The sequence below is a fragment of the Colletotrichum costaricense genome, assembly GCF_030867565.1.
Source record: "Colletotrichum costaricense strain IMI 309622 chromosome Unknown Scaffold_10.1, whole genome shotgun sequence".
Lineage (NCBI taxonomy): Eukaryota > Fungi > Ascomycota > Sordariomycetes > Glomerellales > Glomerellaceae > Colletotrichum > Colletotrichum costaricense.
The window spans coordinates 1,347,590-1,366,405 of NW_026848239.1; the positions used below are offsets into that span (position 1 = coordinate 1,347,590).

Consider the following 18,816-nt stretch of genomic DNA (forward strand, 5'->3'; position numbering starts at 1 on the left):
AGTGAGTGACGTGAACGGTGACTAAGCCAATGTGGTCGACATGTGAGGCAAGCTACCGTAGGTCGACACTACAGAAGCTAAGGCCGAAGTGCAGGTGATGTTGACCAAGAATCTGATTCATGAAGTTCTGTGCACGAGCGAGCCTAGATTTCGTCAAGCAGCTCTAAGCGGATCGTGGCGGTTTAGACAGTCGTAATTATTGAGACGCGACGGGACGAGAAGCAATTAGTCTTCGCGTCTTAGGCCCGGGCGGGGCAGGAACACCTCTGGAAGGATGGAAGTCGCCATCCCTGTACGTACCCCTGTCGTCCCGCGCAGGAAGGGGCCTCTTCCCATGATTGCTTTGGCAGTGGCAGATCACGTGCCCTTTCCCATCCTGAATCATATTTGATTGGCCAATGGCCCAGAGCGGGTCGTGGCTTCCTGCTGTTGTCGAACTCGGAATGCAGTTGCAGCAGACGTGTACCTTCCGCTGCGAATTTTGCTTATCCAAATTGGCAATTAACACGGAAAGAGCTCCCGGATAGAGGTAGCAGGAAAGTGCTTAAGGTTTGAGGCTCTGCTCGAAATACAAGGCAGGAAAGGAAGATCAGCCACAAACCATTGCTAAGGACTGTGCCTAGGGGGGGACAAGAAGGATCCAATCAGGTAACACACTGTCACAATTGTATTGATGACATGAGATTTCACCCATCTCAGGGTGATACACATGCCGAAAAAGCCTGTGAAGTTAAGTAGGCAGACAGCAGATGTGCTACCACGAATGCAAGGTCATCGGCATCCCACTTAGAATTCGGTGAGCCTCGGTGTAACCGGTGTACGGTAAGGCGTCTGACTCGCGACCTCCCCAATTCGTATTCGGTGTTGCCGAGGCGCAATCCAAATTCCTCACGATCTCCTGGTTTTTCCGTTCCGCAGGTTGATTTCTCCAGCATTTTGTCTTGGCCCAGCCCATGTGAGGATTTTTGGATAAAAACTCAATTGTTGCCAGATTTGTCTGAGACAAGTGACGATCTTCAGCCCTCAGTCCTCACCGACGATAACGCCGCTTTCCCCACCTCCGCTCGTTCTCGCCCTTCCCCCGTCTCAGCCTCCCCTCGCTATCCACACAACAAGCTTTCAACAATACCTCACCAGCCACTTGCCTCACCTCCCTCAAATAACCACATCATTCCAAGAATGGGCTTCATCGGCGCAACGGCAGCAGGCCTCATGGCCGGCCTCCACGGCTACATCCTCGTCCTGGAGATGTTCCTTTGGACCTCGCCCCGCGGCCGCAAGGCCTTCAATCTCACCGCCGATTTTGCCGAGAAGACAAAGGCTCTGGCCGCCAACCAAGGGCTCTACAACGGCTTCCTGTCCGCCGGTCTCGCCTGGGGCATCGCTCACCCCGTCCCCGAGTTCGGGCGCCAGCTCCAGCTCTTCTTCCTCGGTTGCATCGTCGCGGCCGGCGCGTACGGTGGCGCCACGGCGAACCCGCGCATCTTCTTCATCCAGGCTGTTCCGGCGCTGGCTTCCATCGGTGCCGTTCTTTCGGGCTACTAAGATTGTGGACGAGCAACGTCGTGGCCCGGTGGTGATTCGTTTTGGCTTGAAGGAAGCTAGGGCTGGCTGATGAGTGAGACCGTGGCGTAGTGGGAGGTCCGGCCTTGTGTAACCCGACGAAGCTGGTGCCGTTGGGAGAGGATGGAGATATCGCCTAGAATTATGTACTGTATTAACTACTAGCGACTACCTGATAGAAAGCAATTGCCATTCGATGATTTTCGCAACGCTGTAGTAAGATGAGTACCGGGCTAACGGTAGGACTGAGGCATCAAAGCTCTTCCTTTTCACCCCGCTTCCGTCTCTCCTCGGCTCTGAGCTCTTCCTGGTAAGCCGCCTGCTTGTCCGTCCTCTCCTTTCTGATACGGGACTCTTCCCTGAAGGCCTCCATCTCCTTCAAGTGATCCGCCTCAGTGTACTCCTTCACTTGCTCATCCGGGTTGACCCAGTCATAAGGGACACGCTCAGTAATGAGATCACGGTAGACGGGCTTGAACCCCGGGTTGCCCGCCAGCTTTCCTCCCTCGACATTACGTCCGGCCTTGATGACACCGTCATTGAACAGCGATTCCCAGAAACCGCGCTGCTTCTCCGGGTCCGTTTGCGCCGGCACCCAGGCCATCGGTTTGGGCGGGTGGTCCTTGAGGTACGACACGGCGCGATCCCTGCGCTTGCGATAGGCCTTGTACCTGGCTTCCGCATCTGCTTTCTGTGCGGGAGTCAAGTCCAGCTTGAATGAACCGGCTTTTTGTCCTGATGCGCTGCCTTGTCTGGCAGCCAATGGCGGGAGACAAGTCGTGTCAAACCGAGCTTCCCATCTCTCTGGTTTGTCGCTGGCTGCAGCGAGCGCCGACCAGTGACCGTGAAGCGTCTTGGCACGCTCATGTAAGGCGTGGGGCTCCTCTGGGATAGGACTATGATGTCCGCCACGATTGGCAATGGCCATGATGGTTCTGTCGATGCCGGTCTCTTGGATAACTAGCCAAGTGACATCTTGCCGCGTCTCCAGGTTGCGTAGCATGGCAGAGTACGTGTCGTAGTTATCATCCGGGAGCGAGGTCGGGAGCATGCCGTCCCGGAGGGTGTCGCTGATGAGAAGCACCTCCCGGATGGTCGAGTGAACGGCCGAGTCAGTCGGGAGGTCCCGCCAGGGATTCGTGGCTGCGTAGTCGTCTTTACCCGACTTGGATGAGTCCAATAAGAATGCCCTGATGAGATAGAGGCCGACGCCAAAGAGGGCGAAGAACCTTACTTGTCGACTTTTGAAAAAGGCGATAAACATTCGTTTGGGAGCGCCATGGTCGGCAAAGTCTTGGGGTAGTAGTCCGGACTGCGACATCTTCATCTGTACCGAGTCAATGACTTCAATCTTGTCTTCCGCTGTTGTTAAGATTGATGAGATGTCGTTCGACAAGCTGATACCGTGCAGACGAAACGCTGGGGAAAGAGTCCGTGATAAGACTGGACCTAAAGTCTAAAAAGGAGCTGTCTGAGCTTCCAGGTTTGAGATGACTAGGCAGGCAATCTAACACTAGCGCGTCGGAGCCGGCTCGGCCGATACAACGTGATGGGAATCATTCTAATCACTATTCAGATCTTATGAGAATGGAGTTTAGATGACAAGGCATGCGTGGGAGCGGCGGCACGTGGGAGATGGAACCTTCTCACAGCATATCAATAAATACCTAACTGGCTGCGGGTAAGAGGTCTGTTCAGAGAATCTATTTGCGGCGACTGAGTAATGTTGAGGTTGATGAGAACACTATGAGGTCGTCTCAACGTACGAGCATGACGTTCGCGCGTCGCACCAGGAAGGTGAGAATATCGCAGGAACGAGGGGCAACCAAACATTAACGTCGTCTCGTTTTCTTCTGGCGTGTGATCGTCTCCTCCTTTGAGCCTGAGCAAAAACGGATGCCATTCAGATGCCGTTTGACCGCATGAAACAGACCAGAATGTTTAAACTCTCCCTTGAACTTGTTCCAACCCTCTTGGCCAATGAGGCTAATGGAGGGGATTAGGGATGCGAGTCGTGGTGAGGTGAGACTGGCTGGGGCGCGAGACATGAGATGAGATGAGGAGGCGGGCGACGTGGAGACTGAGTGAGTGCATGAGCATGAGCGAACGGGTCAGAGCCTAGAAGGTGTTGGATGAGATGCGGATACCCGGAAGGGCTGGGCTATGAGTGGCATTCCTTTTTTTCCCCTTCCTTTTGGCGATTGTGTTCTCCCTCGCTTATTGCGTTGTGGTTTCTTCTGCGGGTACGACTACCTGAAATTGAGAATTCTGCCTCTTCATGTCAACTTTGGTCAAGAAACCCGACTCATCTCTTTGATCGTCACCCGAAAGCTCTGAAGAGGGAAAGGAAGGATGAGAGGCTACCTTAGGCACATAGGCGAGTTTAGTGTAAAAGGTCAGTGAGCCTCTAGGGGATGACCCCTGGAAAGTTTAGCCAGATTTTAGCATCCGATCCAAGTGCGAATCCTAGCCCAAGCCCTGCAGCAAAGCCCGATGGCTTGAGGTTGGACTGCCCTGAACGGGGGTGACTGGCTGCCCTGCCTTAATTGTCCGAGCTCTTGCCCTGCGTCCAACGTCAGTGTGGACGCCCCAGGGTGGGGTCACGTGTGACGCACGTGATGCAACTATCGTCATTGTCGTCTTGCAGCACAGCTCCTGCCTGACAATTGGGGAAGGTACGTGCCTCACTAGGGTAGGCAGGTAGGTGCCTTGAGTTGCTGGAGTAAGGTAGGGTATCACAAATTAAAAGTGGAAGGCAGCGAGGGGAAACGACAAAGGCAACAAGTCAGTAGGAGCACTGCATTAAAGCACGAAAACAGGCAGTAGCTGCGTAGCATTATGTACCTGAATATTGATCTGTACCTTCCTCGAACACAAGGCCAAGTCTCCAACGTCATCCGCTCTTACCTTCCTTTCCCCGGTACTTCCATCTAGAAAAACGTGTGGCCGGGACCGGATAAACCACGGGCAATACCTTTTGGGGGCTTAGCGGCTGTCCCGTCCCCACAGTTCCTCCCTGGTCCACACCATCGTGGGTCATTCCTAGCTGGCAATTTTCCTTTCAAACCTTTGATTTTTTCGACGAGACAGCTCACCCTCCTCACCCACCCTCGCACGACGAACCGCATACGCTCGCGAACCGACCTCTCGGTATCTCGATCAATCCATCGTTTAGCAAGCCTGACATCAGCTACCTGCATCCCGCATCACTTCACGTGTATCATCATCTACAGCCAGTCGCGCGCCGACAAACCCACAACTCAATTACAGAATCCCTTTCGTGACCTGTCCACGAGAGATCGATCAGCAACTACCGAACCACCAAAAAAATACCACCACCCCTGCGCGCTGTTTGCACACCCCCAGACACTTGCTCATCGCCAGATACCTACTTTGCGCATAATTAACCATGCCTTCGAATCTACCATCAAGCTTCGCCTCGGCCGCCGCCGGCCAAAACGCCAACCGCGACGCGAGAGGCGGTCGACAGGACGGGCGTGGAGCTGGCAGCGGGGAATGGTTAGTGACTTTCCCCATTTCGCCCAACAAACCCCCATCGCTACCCTGCTATTCTCTGTGCTTCCTGTTTGCGTCTGGAGATGATGAAGAAAAGTTGGCGTTCGCGTGATATTGGTGATGGTGACTCTATAGACCGCCACCTCGTTGGGTTCTCGCCACGTTGTCGCAATATCGCCAGACATCAGGATGCACAGCGCGGCTAGGATGTGACTGAGAGCCTGTACTAACGCCGCAAGCAGGGCTCGACGTGACGGCAGAGTTAACGGCACCCTGACCTTTCGACGATCCTCGACGACGCCCGGTCAGCCATCCCAACCCGCAGCCTCGTCCGAACAGGCCTTCCCCTCTACACCGCTCGACTCCGGCGCAGTTCCTCAGACCCCTGGCGCTGCGACATACGACTATCCTGCCCCTTCACAGTATCAGAAGGACTCAATTGTCGGTGTGTACAAGAACGGTGCGGCGGAAATAGACGCCTCCAATGTTTTTGAATCGGGATGGACTCCGGGACACACAAACGGAAGCGCTGCGCGAGGTTGGGGAAAAACCAACAATAACCACAATTCGCAAGATCCTGCTGCCTGTTGGAACAACCGGGGTGACAACAACCCCGTTGCTATCAATGGCATGTCTGAAGAGGAGAAGGAGGTGCGTCGGTCATTTGGAGCAGGCCACCAGGTAAACAATGCTAATATGAGACAGGCATTCGCATCTGATGTCAACTCTACTCTGAAGCCTCCCATCCAGAAACAGGAGGGCACCCAGGGACCGGGACCGAATGGACGGAAGGCGTCGCTATCACACGGTAGCGCCGCCGGATACGGATTACAATCGCCCTCGTCTGCCTCTAGACCTGGTACCCGGCGCCGAGAGACGACGGATTCCAACCCTTTTGGCAGCGGTCCCCTCGCTTCACCAAGTGCCACACGATTCGCTCGCGATGACCAACAGTCTTTCCTGTTTGGTCGCAAGAACAACGACGTCAAGGAGCAGGAGCCAGGCGAGGATGAAGGTGCTGGACAGCCTCAGTCTAAGCCGCCTTTTGGAAACCTGACGCGTAGCAACACGGCGGGTAATCCTTCCATGGGTGCCAATATCAGTTCTCTCTGGGGAGCTTCTCAGCCTCCTTCGGCCGGGGGTGCTGCTGGTGGCGGCGGCGGCGGCGGCATGGGTAGTTTCGGCCAATTCGCTTTGCCAACTCCAACTTCGACTATTGGCGGTGGCAACCGTGGTGGGAGTCGCTTTGCAAACCTTATGAACAAGGAAGGCACCGACAGTCCCGCAATCAAGCCTAATGAAGCCTCGACTCCAGAAGCAACCCGATCTTGGCGATCCCGGCCCCGAACCGATACCGACCCCTTCGGCGGAGACGACAACTTATCTGGCAGCGCCGCACTCGGAGGTGCTCGAGACACCAGTCCCCCGCCGATTCCCAACCCTACCAATATTGGGATGTTCGAGACCCCGGTCAAAGGTTCTACTCAAGATTTTGGCATGTCTGGACTGAACCTGGGACGCCCTTCGGAAAACGAGCCTGGCCCAGCGAGCCCGTCGGAGACGAACCCTTATCGCAGCCCGCCGGCCGACCGAAACGAATCACAGGAGGAAGGATCGGGTGAGAAGCATCACGGCGGTGTGGCTGTGGGCGCTGAACAGAATCCTGGCTTCGGCACCGTGTCGCGCGGCTTCCCGACACACGCTTTTGACGGCAGCGATCGCAGTCAGACCAGTAGCGCTGGACCTAGAGGTTACGCCTCAGGCTGGCCTGTCCCTCTCTCTACGGGCACTCCTGACCGTGAACGCGCCGGGTTCGGCGGCGGAGTTTTCGGCAATGCTCTCTTCAGTCCTATGGGCACTGATCTCCAGTCTCCAGGATTGTCGAGTATCGGAGGTGGCGTCTTCGGCTCGGCTAGTGCTGCTGGCCTCGGTGGCCCAGGCACTATTGGCCGCAGTAAGTTGGGTTCTCTCTTCCCAGCTGCCATGCAAGCACAAATGCAAGGACACGAGCAGGAGAACTTAAGTGATTCGTTGCCCGACCTTCGGCAGAGCAACCCTCTCGGTGCAATCGGCCGTAATAACTTCAGTGTTGCGCCCAGAGACACCGGCAGCCCTCTCCGCAGCGGCCGGGGAGGAGTCTTTGAGGAAATGTTCCCCTCTGACCCTACTCGAACTCATAGCGGATTTGGAGGTGCCGACCACCCTGGCGCTGCGGGCATCGGCCACCCCCAAGCATTCACTCCCGGAGCTTCCACCGGTGGCGAGTTCGGGTCGACTCCTGTGCGCCAGATGGTCATGCCTGACCGTATGCGCTGGGTTTATCTCGATCCTCAAGGACAGGTTCAGGGCCCTTTCAGTGGTCTCGAGATGAACGACTGGTACAAGGCCAACTTCTTCACTCCCGATCTTCGGGTCAAGAAGGTTGAAGACCCCGAGTTTGAGCCTCTTGGACAGCTCATCCGCCGCATCGGAAACTCTCGCGAGCCTTTCCTGGTTCCCCAGATCGGCATCGCCCATGGCCCACCGTCTCAGGCTGGACCATTCTCTCCCAGCGGCAACGTGGGTGTCATTCCTCCTCTCAGTGGTGTCTTCCCTAGCTTTGGTAGGACATTGACCGCGGAGGAGCAGAACAACCTCGAGCGAAGGAAGCAGGAGGAACAGCAAGCGATGGCACAACAGCGAGACTTTATGATGAGGCAGCAAGCCATCACCCGACTGCAAGGTCAAGGCCCAGGTGGTGTCCCAGGTTCTTTGCACCACCAGCACAGCGCTCACAGCTTGCAGAGCCAACCTAGCTTCAGCAGCATCTCCTCGCCGATTGGTCCTCACACCCAGCAGCCACCCATCGGAGGTGGAGCCGGCCCGACGTCTGGGTTTTTTGACTCGGCTACCCAGCAGGGATCTACTCAACCCCCTGTTGGTTCTGGACTCGACCATTTTCGTGAAGAGGAACTTGCCACACTGAACGCTTCCGAGCGCCAGATGCTTGCGAATGTTCCAGTCCCGCCTAGTCTTGCAGGTCTTTTTCCTCAGCAACCGGTCGGCGCTCCCGCGAATGAGGGCAACCTCCGGAACCACCTTCCCGGTACCGAGCAGTTGGACAAGGACGAAGAGGGATTTCGTGAGCGCTTGAAAGAGTTTGAGGATATCCGTGCCGAACGCGACTCCGAGCAGTCCCAGGAAGCCGCTACCAGCCAGAGCATCCAGGAAGATGTTGCTCAAGATGTTTCCGCTCCTGCCATGGCTCAGGCTATCAGCAACGAGCACCACAAGTCCCCCGCCCCTGGCATGAAGGAGATTATGGAGGAGGAGCATCAGCTTTCATTGACTCAGCGTGTCCAGCAAGCTCAAGCTGCCGCCGAAGCTGCAAAGAACGCTGCTGCCGGCCTTCCGATGCCGTTCCCTCCCCCCCTACCTGCAGCTGGTACACCTCTCCCGGCCCCCACCGCCCAGCGTGTCCGTTCCAACTTGCCCGAGCAGTACAATCGTTCCCAGACTGGAACTCCCGACACTGGGTCCGCCACTGAGCCCCCGCCACTGGCTCCTTGGGCCAAGGAGGCCGCTAGTCGCAAGGGACCTAGTCTGAAGGAGATTCAGGAAGCTGAAGCGCGCAAGGCTGCCAAGGCTGAGGAGGTTGCCGCCGAGCGTCGTCGTTTGGCGCTTGAGCAAGAGGCTGCGGCTCTTCGCGAGCGCGAGAAGGCTATTGTCGCTGCTACCGGCCTGCCTACCACCAGCACTTGGGGTAACGGCTCCCCTGTTGCCGCCGTCAGCCCTTGGACCAAGCCTGCCGTTGTCAAACCCACTCCAGGCACCAGCACCCCCAGCAAGCAGAAGACTCTTGCCGACATTCAGCGTGAGGAGGAAGTGAGAAAGCTCAAGGCTAAGGAGGTTGCCATCCAGACTGGACTGGCTACTGCTGCTGCCGGCAAGCGTTATGCCGACCTTGCGACCAAGCCCAATGCTGCCCCTGGCCTCGCTCAATCCAGCACGCCCGCCCCGCCTCCTGGTCCCGGCTGGGCGACCGTCGGAGCCGGCGGTAAGGTCAAGGTGCCCACCGGACCTGCCTCTCAGACGAGATCCGTTAGTGCCGCTGGCATAAAGCCGGTCCCGGTTGTTGCAAAGCCGGCTGTCAAGCCTGTTGCCACCGTGATTGCGGCCGCCCCTGCTAAGGGCAACGTTGCCATGGATGAGTTCAACAAGTGGCTTCACCACGAGTTGTCCCGTGGCCTTAACGGAGTTGATGGTAAGTCAACCAGTTCAACCTAGACCTGAAATTCAGTGCTAACGTCGTTTCTAGTGGACACTTTTGCTGGCATCCTTGTTGAACTCCCCCTTGAGGATGGTATCATTGCAGACGCCGTTTACGCCAACTCAAAGACGATGCACGGAGCACACTTTGCTGAAGAGTTTGTTCGCCGCAAGAGACTCGCCGACAAGGGTATCGTTGAGAAGCAAGGCGCTGTTGACAGCAAGACGGGCAGCTCTTCCAGCGGATGGAACGAGGTTGCCAAGAAGGGCGGCAACAAGGAGACGCCCCCTGCTGCTGCCGGAGATGCCGGTATCCAAGGCGCAGGCTTCAAGGTTGTGCCCACGCGCAAGAAGGCAGGAAAGAAGAGCAACTAGGAGCAGCCACCCGCTGCCGCTGGTGACGCTGGTATCAAAGGCACCCGCAAGAATGCGAGAAAGAAGAACAATTAGAAAATGCTGTGGGAAAATTCGCGGCGGAAGATGGCCTGGAACTCTCTGATTAGGCTATGCTTGACGATCATGTCTAAACGGCGAAGTTGTGGCTCAGGATTACTGTCATTGGTACACAGCGTATGTAAGCGCTCTACTGTAGCGATAGGTAGCATGTCAGAAAGCATTGTTGTAAGGGCGTGTCCCACATTACAACGTGATGCCATTTTTGGCTGGCTTGCAGCTTTATGAGATGGGCCATGGTGAGTGAGTCTTTGAAGTACTTGAGGTCGAAGTTGAGGTACCTAAGGTGGAGATGTTTTCGGTGAGATGCAAGGTGAGTGGCTTATGTAAGGCGGTAGGTGAAAATTTGCCCCGCCCCCACCATGGAAATTTCGATTTCACAGGGCATCGAAACACGCCGAATTCACCGTCTGAGTCACTTGATCTTCGACCAAGACGAACATTGTCACCTGTGATATTCTAGACAAAATCGAACTACGAGTGAACCAAACTCCTTTATCTCTGGATACTTTTTATTCAGAAAAAGCGAGGTCATCGAGCATTTCTTTCTGGCGAAACTACCCCGCGACGCGCGGGGCAGAAAAGAAAAGGTCACTTATCGCGACCCAGAACCCCTCGATATCACAAGCGAGGCGCAACCATTGATTCCACATTCGAATACATCATTTGAGCCATGACGGATGCGCAAACAAATGGCTCTCAGGCTACGGCCTCGCTGCTTTCCCGGTTCACAGATGGCGCCTACATCGATGTCTTGACGTCTTCAGTGGCTAAGGATCTCATCACCAGATTTACCACCAGTCTTCAAGCCCAGACCGGCGGAGAAAATGCCAATCCCACAGCAACGTCAAAAGAGTCACTATCGGAAGATGAGATCGCTATAGGTCTTGCCGCCCTCAATGCGTTTTTGCAGTCAAACGTCACGGGTCCCGTGCTGGAGCACGCTCACAAGGTAGAAGCACTCTTCACTGAGGCCTTCACGGCAGGCAATGACGAAAGAGGATCATCAGCAGACACCCTCAAGGCGCTACGCAAAGACAGTCTCAAGGCCCTCGAAGTCGACGGCGTCTCACCGTATCCTTACATCCCGCACATCGAGCTCTTTGCGCTCGCCCGCTTTGTCTTCCACGAAGCCTCCTCGGCCAGCGATGCCATCATCAGGCTCTCTTCTTCTGCCTCATCCCGCCTGAGTCTGCCCTGGACCCGCCTACGCGTCAACGTATGGCACTTCAAGCTGCTCAGCCAGCCGTCCCTCGGCCCCGGCGCCAACTTTGCAAAGGCATCGCAGTGGATTGACGTCCCGACGCTGGCGGAGCAGATTAATCTCGGCATCGAGACCGTCCGGAAGCAAATCCTTGACGAGGATGTGTGGTCGACGAGCGAGGAGGCCTGGTCACGCGAAGAGAAGGTGCAGTTCTTGCTTGAGGTGTCCAACACGCACATTATGCTCGGCCGCGATGACCGGGCGCGCGAGGCGCTGGAGGAGGCGACTAAATTGAACAACTTTGCGTATGCGCTCTCTGGTGCATTGGGAAAGAGGACAAAGTTCCAGGAGAAGAGCACGAGTCAGCTTGTTGTTCTCGCAAAGAGCGATGCAACGACCGAGGGCGAGGGATTGGCAGCAGATGACGAGGAGGCCAAGCCCGAGGCTGTTGCCCTCAACGATGATACCCTGCTTGAAGAGATTCAGTTCTCCAAGGAGGCGAGCGGCAAGCATGGAGAGCTCGCTGCCACATCTTCAGGGCTTCCCGCGGCGCTGGCAGATTTGTCTCCAGAGGCGCAGCCGCAGCTGTCGCCCCTCGACCAGATTATTCTCCTCACTGAAGCAACACTCAAGGACACCTTTTCTCCTGTTGACACTCTGACTTCAGAGGAGGTTCTTCCCTACGCCGTGCGCGTGGTCTCGGACAAGGCTACAAACTGGCAAATCTACTCGCAAGCCCTCCTTGTTCGCTCCCGCATTGAAGTTCACCGCAGCAGAACAGTCGAAAGAGGTGTTCTGCAAATGCAAGCCGTTGTGGACCAAGTCGTTGTCGACACCTCGGAAGTACCCCGCCCGAAAGCCGAAGATGTCGCCAACAACGAACCCGCCGACGTCCCCGCCATCGCCGTCTCCGCCCCAGGTGAGCCCGAGATCGACACTGCCGTCGCGGCACCCGTCGACACGGAGAAGCCCACATCTTTCTTCCCCGCCGCCAAGGAAACGGATACCGCCCCTGCCCACGTCCGGCTGCAGTACATCCACGCGCTCTCTTCCCCTCCCAAATGGCACCTCGAGTCCGAACTCGCCTATTCATGGGCCGGCGTCGGCTCCCTCGTCTCCGCCCTCGAAATCTTCAAGCGTCTGCGCCTCTGGGCCGAAGTCGCGCTCTGCCTCGCCAGCAGCGCCTCCAATGACGACGACTCAGGCCGCGGCAACGGCGGCGAGGAGAAGGCCAAGGCGCTCGTGCGCTGGCGGCTGTTCCATCGCATGGGACAACCTCTCGTCGAGAACGCGGATGCTGATGCGGAGGACCTTGACGCGCGGGATGTGACGTACCTCAACCCTGCCGACTTCACCGGCCCCGAACGGAGTCCGCCGCCGCCAAACGCGCCGAGGCTGTTTTGTATCCTTGGCGATTTGGAGAACGAGCCGGCGCACTGGGAGCGGGCTTGGCAGATTTCGAACCGGCGGTTTGCGCGCGCGCAAAAGTCGTTGGGAGAGTGGTACCTTTCGCAAAAGGAGTGGACCAAGGCGCAGGACGCGTATAAGCTCGCGACACGGTGTAACCGGCTGAGTCCCGAGATGTGGAGCCGGTTGGGCGATATCAGTCTCCGGCTGGGCCAGTTCCCGGATGCCGCGGAGGCGTATAGTCGGGCGATTGGCGCCGCTGGGGATGTCGTTGGCGGCGAGGACGCGAGGACGTGGAGTAACTTGGGTAGTTCGCTTTGGAGCATGTACCTCGAGGCCGTGGAGGAGGTCAAGAAGCAGATTATCGAGGAGAAGAAGAATGGCACGGCGGAAGCAAATGCGTCAACCGAAGAAGCAGAGGACGACGATGACGAGGAGCCGAAGAAGCGGGAGAGCAAGGCCAAGGACCCGGCTACGTTGCTATCCCAGTCCCTGGCGGCCTACAAGCGCGGCGCATCGATCGCGCAGGATAACTGGCGCATCTGGGACAACGTCCTCACCCTCGCGTCGCGGATGCGTCCGCCCGCCGTCTCGGAGATGGTGCAGGCCCTCCGCGCCATCATCCGCATCCGCAACACCGAGGACGCGCTCGACGACGACGTCCTACGCGCGCTGCTCCAGGAGAGCGTGCTCACCAAGGAAAAGGAGAATGACGAGAGTAAGACGGGGGTATACGTCCCGCCGCGGGGTACTATTGAGAAGGCCGTCGTTGCGCTTTTCGAGGAGAGTGTTGTGCCGCTTATCACGACACGGTCAGAGCTGTGGGAGCTTATTGTCCGAGAGCGGGTGTGGAGACGGGACTACGCCGGCGCCGTGGATGCTGCGGAGAAGGCTTGGAGGGCGGCGATGGGGGCCGGTGCGGGCGGTGGGTTGAAGGCTTCTTCGGCGGGTTCGGGCGGGGCCGGGGATGATTTGAGCCGGAATTGGCTTGCGGATAAGGGGGCGTGGAAGGTTGTTGTCGCGAGGACGGACGAGCTTGTTAGTGTGTTGGAGAACTTTGGGAGCGAGGTTGAGAGTGTGGGCAGTCGGTGGAGGGGCAAGGCGAGGAATGCGGTTAGGAGTGTGATGAGTAGAGGAAAGGAGGCGTGGGAGGGGACGGAGGAGTGGGTTTTGTTGGAGGGGATGATGGACGGGTTGAAGTTGTGAGGCTTGAGTCCGTGATGGTGATGGATGGCGCGTCGTGGTAGACGTCTGTCGGACGGTGGATGAATGTATTCAAATGAATAGGACTCAAACGCCAAGATGGCGATCTTCTTCAAACCCTTTTGTGAAAGCTCGCCAACCGTCACGGGTCGGGTGAGTTTCGGGGTTTATGGATGAGTATATCTTGGGGGAAGCACGACGCATCACTAACCTATGGAATCCATACGCGTCTTCGCAAAATGTCCTTCGTGCATTGAAGAGTGAGATAACCTCATCGTGAGCGCCCCCCTAAAGTTTACTCTGCAAAACCAGCACCGCATGAGCGAACTCAAGAGCAAGCCCACCCAGGTTCATGCAACGTCATCGCCAGTCTCAATGTCTTTGGATGCCATTCAGGGCAGAAGCTTCCCAAACATGCAGGAAATCCAAAATCCTGCTCGGTAGACTTCTCAATATCTCGTATCGGTGAATCTTTTCACGACATCCTCTCATCTTGACGCCAAAAACTCACCAGTAGTTCGGATGAACGTTCACTGAAGCAGAAAGACTCTGGAGACTTTGGAAATGAGTCACCCATTAATGCGCCGCTTCCTGATTGTCTGCTCGTTATGTGAGATGAGTTTCCATGGGATTAGCTTCTTAAACTGGCTTACTACGTGAATAATCTTCAAGAATTGGGAGGTCTCGACCGCCATGCTGCCTAGAGTCTGGCCTGGGGGAACGGGCCCGGTTCAGGGGTAGCCCCGGAAAAGTGGAGACGATGGGACCGGGGAAATCAGGCAGTCTACCCCGGCTGAGCGGCACGACGCTCGGTAGCGTTTATTAGTGGCAGTTCTGCCTGAAATTCATCCCCGTCCGATGCCATGTGGGTTGCGTTAGGAGTTTGACTTCATCCTTGAGATTGTATGAAGTTAATGTGCAGTTGCTGAATATAAAGATGAGAGGGAACGGCCATTGGAATTTACATTAGGAGAGTCATCACCTTCAAACAGATCATTGTTACCTATCCTCATCAACAACCTATCTCAACACACGTACAGGATATGTACATTCTTTACGATAAGAAGAATCCCTCAGATCATATTTCACACATTCAGATGCCTCCCGTTTCAGCTCAAGAAACCGCCACCATGTCTCTCAGATTTAACAACTTCACTGACGGTGAGACGGTTCACCAGGTACGTGATGAACGCACACCATCACTAAGAGCACATCGTCTGAAAGATACGCTTCTGACTTTGCCCTCAAATAGCGCTGTGTAATCATCAAAGGAACCTACTCGCCGGGCTCTAACGTTTGCGATGACTTTGCAACAGTCGAGGCTAACGACAGCACAAACACGACTTTCCCAACCCAAACCTGGCCCATCGCAGATAACAGGATCAAAATCATCGCCCTACTCTCACCAGGCCCCAACACACTCACCATCACCCGCACATCCGGCACTCAAACCATCGCCAACGAGCTCAACCTAACATACATCCCCCTCCTCCAATCACCCCCTCTCCACCTCGCCGTTATGGTCGCAAAGGACTCCCCTCTCCTCATCGACTGCCCGCCCCTCAAACACGGTGCCTCTTCCACAGCCCATGCTTCCCTCGACGCCGCCATCGCCAAGCTTCGCATGTCTGCGTACATGTGGCAGGCCCTCACCGCCGAAGACATGCGACTCAAGGGTCTCGGCCGTCGCTCCTTTAGGCTGGAGGAGGAATGGGCTGCCGACACGACTAGCCGCGAGTTTCTGAACGGGCTGCATGAAGCTGCTCTCTTTGACAGTGGTGCCATGCGCTCTACTGCCAAAGTCCATATTGTTCGATCGGAGAGGACGACGGCAGAGATCCGTGACGCGGAGGTTGCACAACAGAACGAGACCGCAAAGTCAAGAGATGGATTGTTTGACTACTTTTTGGATGCCCTTGCGGCCCAGGGTTCGCCTTTCGAGGCTTCGGCGCATCCAGTTGTCGCGGGTATGATTCTTGATTCGCACTTTTCTGTGAGCAAGAAACTCATCCTCGGTCACGCCGCACTGGGATGTCATAACCCGACTGGTGTGTCCCTCGGCATGATGGGCAGTCACCTGACGTACTCGTGGCCTCGGTTCCTAGAGGAAGTCTCGGACTGTCTTCTCGACACTCGCGCCCCGGGACAGACTGTCGGCGACGACAACGGAGAGTGCGGGACGTTCTGGGAGGCTTGTTCGATTGGGCAGGGCGCGTTCTTGCACGAGGTCGGGCATGCTTTTGGGGCTCCGCATACGACTGGTATCATGGCGCGCGGGTACTCTGGCCACTGGCCCCGAAACTTCCTTGTCAAGACGGCGTACTCTCAGAAGATCAATAAGGAGGGTTTTGTCGTGGTTGATGGGCAGACGGAGAACGATGCTAGGTGGGATCTGCGGGATGCCCTGTCCTTCCGGTCCCTCAACCACTTCTGGCTACCCGGCGATACCAGACTGTCAGTGGTGCAGCGATCGAGCGCCCCGACTGTCTCACTCATCAACATTGAGACTGATGATGTCGGAGTTGAGATTGCTTGCGCAGCCAACCTCGCTCGCATGGAGTTCAACGACAAATCTGAACTCCTTCCATCCATGGATTGCCCGGCCTGGAAAGTGTCTTACACTCTCAAGGAACTCGAAGCCCGCTTCTCCCGCGACGAGAGCCTGAAGCTCTACGTGCTCGGTATGAACGGCAAGACCAAGACGGTGCGCGATCTCTGGCGTCTCTTCTCATCGACCACGTACGTCCGCATTCCCGGGTCGGACGTCCTTCTGCGCAAGCGATCCGTCGTGACGAAGGACCTCGAGGAGTCGGCCGATGATGGCGAGGGAGAAAAGTTCTGGTCGTGGGCGACGCTGCTTACACGCCGCAAGAGCGATGGGTCTGTTGTGCGGGCGAACTCGGTGGATGTGCGGACTGGATGTATCCTTGACGGCGCGTATGTGCATTTCCCTGACGGCGATCGTGTGAACTGTGGTCCTCGGATCAATAAGTGGGGTGGTGGGGAGCATACGTTTGGCGGTCATGCCTCCGAGGAGGTTAAGATCCCTAAGGGTGCAGAGATTGTCAAGATTGAGGTGTCTAGGGAGGAGGATACCCTGCGCGGTATGAGGATTCACCTGAGTAATGGCTCGTCTGGCGGTGCTTTGACGGGATATGGGGATATTCCCGAGACCTCGACTCTTGGTAAGTAACCTGGTGTCCAATTTGCCACATGAGATTACTGACTTGGTATAACAAAACAGAGGCGCAAGCAGACGAGTGTATTGTCGGATTCTATGGCCGCAGCTGGTGGGGTAGCAACTTTGATGGCTTGGTTGAGTTTGGTATCATTACCGCTCCCAAAGACTTTGAGTTGCCGGACGTTGTGTACGGAATGATGGAACTTCAGAACACGGAAGGAGGCCTCGGGGTATGAATCTTTTGCTGCTATATGACATCGCCGAAGACAGGCAGCTAACATCCTTTAGCGTGAGGCAGATTTTGAGAATGGGGAGGAGGAAATGGACGACGAGGAGTAGATGGCGACGGCTTGCGGTTGCTGGAGCTGAACCAGCCTGGGAGATCTACACTGATAGAGAAGTCATGATCGAATAATTGCGTACAGTATCTCTTTTGCCTGCAAGGCCAGGTTGCTGATTAGGTAGTCTTGTTGTCATTTGAATACCATACAATTTGCTCAACTTGACGAAGGCACCGTCGACTGAGCTAAACGCATAATCTCTTCTTCAATCATTCGCAACGGATCAAACGTGTCCGCTTCTTTCCTAAGCTCCTCTGCTCGTCTCTTATACTTCTCATCACCCAGAACCTCTGTGACTGCCTGCTCCACGGCGCTCACAGATGGAGGTGACTCGGCTAGAAACGCCCCCAAGCCAGACCACTCGATCCTTCTCCCAATGTCTGGCTTATCAAACGTGTTGCCTGCTTGCACCATAGGAAGACCATTCGAAACCGCATGCTGAAACCCTCCGTACCCGCTGTTCGACACAAAGACGTCCGCGTGTGCCAGAATCGCGTCATACGGGAAGTAATCCACCACCCGAGCATTTGCGGGCAATTTCCCGTCCTTGAAAGTGCTTGTGTCGAGAGTTGCTCCGGTCACGCAAAGACACGCGACGACTAGAACATCGGAATGTGTAGCAAAGGCCTTCATTGTCGGGATGATGAGTTCCTTGTGGTCCAGGACTTCCGTTCCCTGGGCCACAAAGATGATCTTCTTGCGATTGAGATTTGATACCTGGAGAGATGAGCTGTTTGAGAGAACGTCGTTGAACCACGTTGGATATGTGAGGTCAGTTGGAATAGGTTTGATCGGGAGTGTGCCCGCGAACTTGATTTTCCGTGGCCAGTCGGATGAAGGAAACTCAAGACTCGGGAGACACATCTGCAGGACTGTGTCGTGACAGACCGTCGTTGCATCCCAGAAGGGATGTTTCATGCTCGTTGAGAGTCCATCGTAAAGGCACTCAACGGGCTTGGGACATCCCATCATTCCCAAAACCCACCTCGCGCGATCTTCAGCAGCGCTGTTCCACGTCTCCTTGAATGCTTTCGCATTCCTTGTCCGCCCTTTCTCACTGTCATCGAAAGGGAGTCCAGATCCCCATGGTGGCCGCTCAGGGCTGGTCCAGAACACTGGCACGACACCGATCCCGATAGTCCGAACAACCTCATCATCTGCAAACAGTTCTGGCAAGTCGGTGCCCAACTTCAACGCCAGCGTCCCAGAAAAGCACGTATCCGACAGAACGATGATTTGGCAGCCGGGCTCTCGTCGCCTCATACCCGCCAACGCCACCCGCACTGACTCCAGCCCGCTTGGTAGCAACGAGATGAATCCCCCATCGAGAGATGCGGCAAGTCTCGTGGCTGGATCCGATGCGTGTGCGATGTCTGGCCAGCGAGATGGATCGTCGAGGGTTTTCCAGAGTCCGATGATGGGACTGAAGTGGGCCCCGACTGCCTCGATTGTCGGCTTCCACCTCTTTGTTCCCAAGACCGTGACGTCGAAGCCGCTGCTGAAGAGATATTTGGTGATTTGAAGCGCTGGTCGCATGTGTCCCTCGCGTGGAGGTACAGCGTAGAGAACCCAGGGCTTTGTCATATTTTGGACCAGCATTGTGTCTGGTCGGATGTCATGAGCTACTAGAAAAGAACGATAGGAAGCAAACGGTTTCGATATCTCTTACCTCTTGTCGAGTCGCCATTGAGATGAAGTGT

General features: G+C 56.0%; 7 protein-coding genes across 7 annotated transcripts; 4 read left to right on the forward strand and 3 right to left on the reverse strand.

The window, feature by feature from the left end:
* Positions 1 to 1,179: 1,179 nt before the first annotated feature.
* CCOS01_10065 (uncharacterized protein) lies at positions 1,180 to 1,545 on the forward strand (the record flags this gene model as incomplete). The annotated part of the gene is made up of 1 exon (XM_060458221.1): positions 1,180 to 1,545. One exon carries the CDS (start codon positions 1,180 to 1,182, stop codon positions 1,543 to 1,545), a length of 366 nt encoding a protein of 121 aa, XP_060311386.1.
* Positions 1,546 to 1,816: 271 nt separating this feature from the next.
* On the reverse strand, positions 1,817 to 2,890 carry CCOS01_10066 (uncharacterized protein; the record flags this gene model as incomplete). Its single annotated transcript, XM_060458222.1, has 1 exon — positions 1,817 to 2,890. The coding sequence occupies one exon, from the start codon at positions 2,888 to 2,890 to the stop codon at positions 1,817 to 1,819; it is 1,074 nt and encodes a 357-aa protein (XP_060311387.1).
* Positions 2,891 to 3,549: 659 nt separating this feature from the next.
* On the reverse strand, positions 3,550 to 3,663 carry CCOS01_10067 (uncharacterized protein; the record flags this gene model as incomplete). The annotated part of the gene is made up of 1 exon (XM_060458223.1): positions 3,550 to 3,663. One exon carries the CDS (start codon positions 3,661 to 3,663, stop codon positions 3,550 to 3,552), a length of 114 nt encoding a protein of 37 aa, XP_060311388.1.
* A 1,309-nt stretch (positions 3,664 to 4,972) lies between these two features.
* Positions 4,973 to 9,702, forward strand: CCOS01_10068 (GYF domain-containing protein; the record flags this gene model as incomplete). Its single annotated transcript, XM_060458224.1, has 3 exons — positions 4,973 to 5,082; positions 5,322 to 9,322; positions 9,377 to 9,702. The coding sequence occupies 3 exons, from the start codon at positions 4,973 to 4,975 to the stop codon at positions 9,700 to 9,702; spliced, it is 4,437 nt and encodes a 1,478-aa protein (XP_060311389.1).
* Positions 9,703 to 10,453: 751 nt separating this feature from the next.
* On the forward strand, positions 10,454 to 13,597 carry CCOS01_10069 (TPR repeat-containing protein; the record flags this gene model as incomplete). The annotated part of the gene is made up of 1 exon (XM_060458225.1): positions 10,454 to 13,597. One exon carries the CDS (start codon positions 10,454 to 10,456, stop codon positions 13,595 to 13,597), a length of 3,144 nt encoding a protein of 1,047 aa, XP_060311390.1.
* A 1,094-nt stretch (positions 13,598 to 14,691) lies between these two features.
* Positions 14,692 to 17,114, forward strand: CCOS01_10070 (metallopeptidase; the record flags this gene model as incomplete). The annotated part of the gene is made up of 4 exons (XM_060458226.1): positions 14,692 to 14,772; positions 14,847 to 16,779; positions 16,839 to 17,005; positions 17,064 to 17,114. The coding sequence occupies 4 exons, from the start codon at positions 14,692 to 14,694 to the stop codon at positions 17,112 to 17,114; spliced, it is 2,232 nt and encodes a 743-aa protein (XP_060311391.1).
* A 158-nt stretch (positions 17,115 to 17,272) lies between these two features.
* Positions 17,273 to 18,715, reverse strand: CCOS01_10071 (UDP-glucuronosyl/UDP-glucosyltransferase; the record flags this gene model as incomplete). Its single annotated transcript, XM_060458227.1, has 1 exon — positions 17,273 to 18,715. The coding sequence occupies one exon, from the start codon at positions 18,713 to 18,715 to the stop codon at positions 17,273 to 17,275; it is 1,443 nt and encodes a 480-aa protein (XP_060311392.1).
* Positions 18,716 to 18,816: the final 101 nt, after the last annotated feature.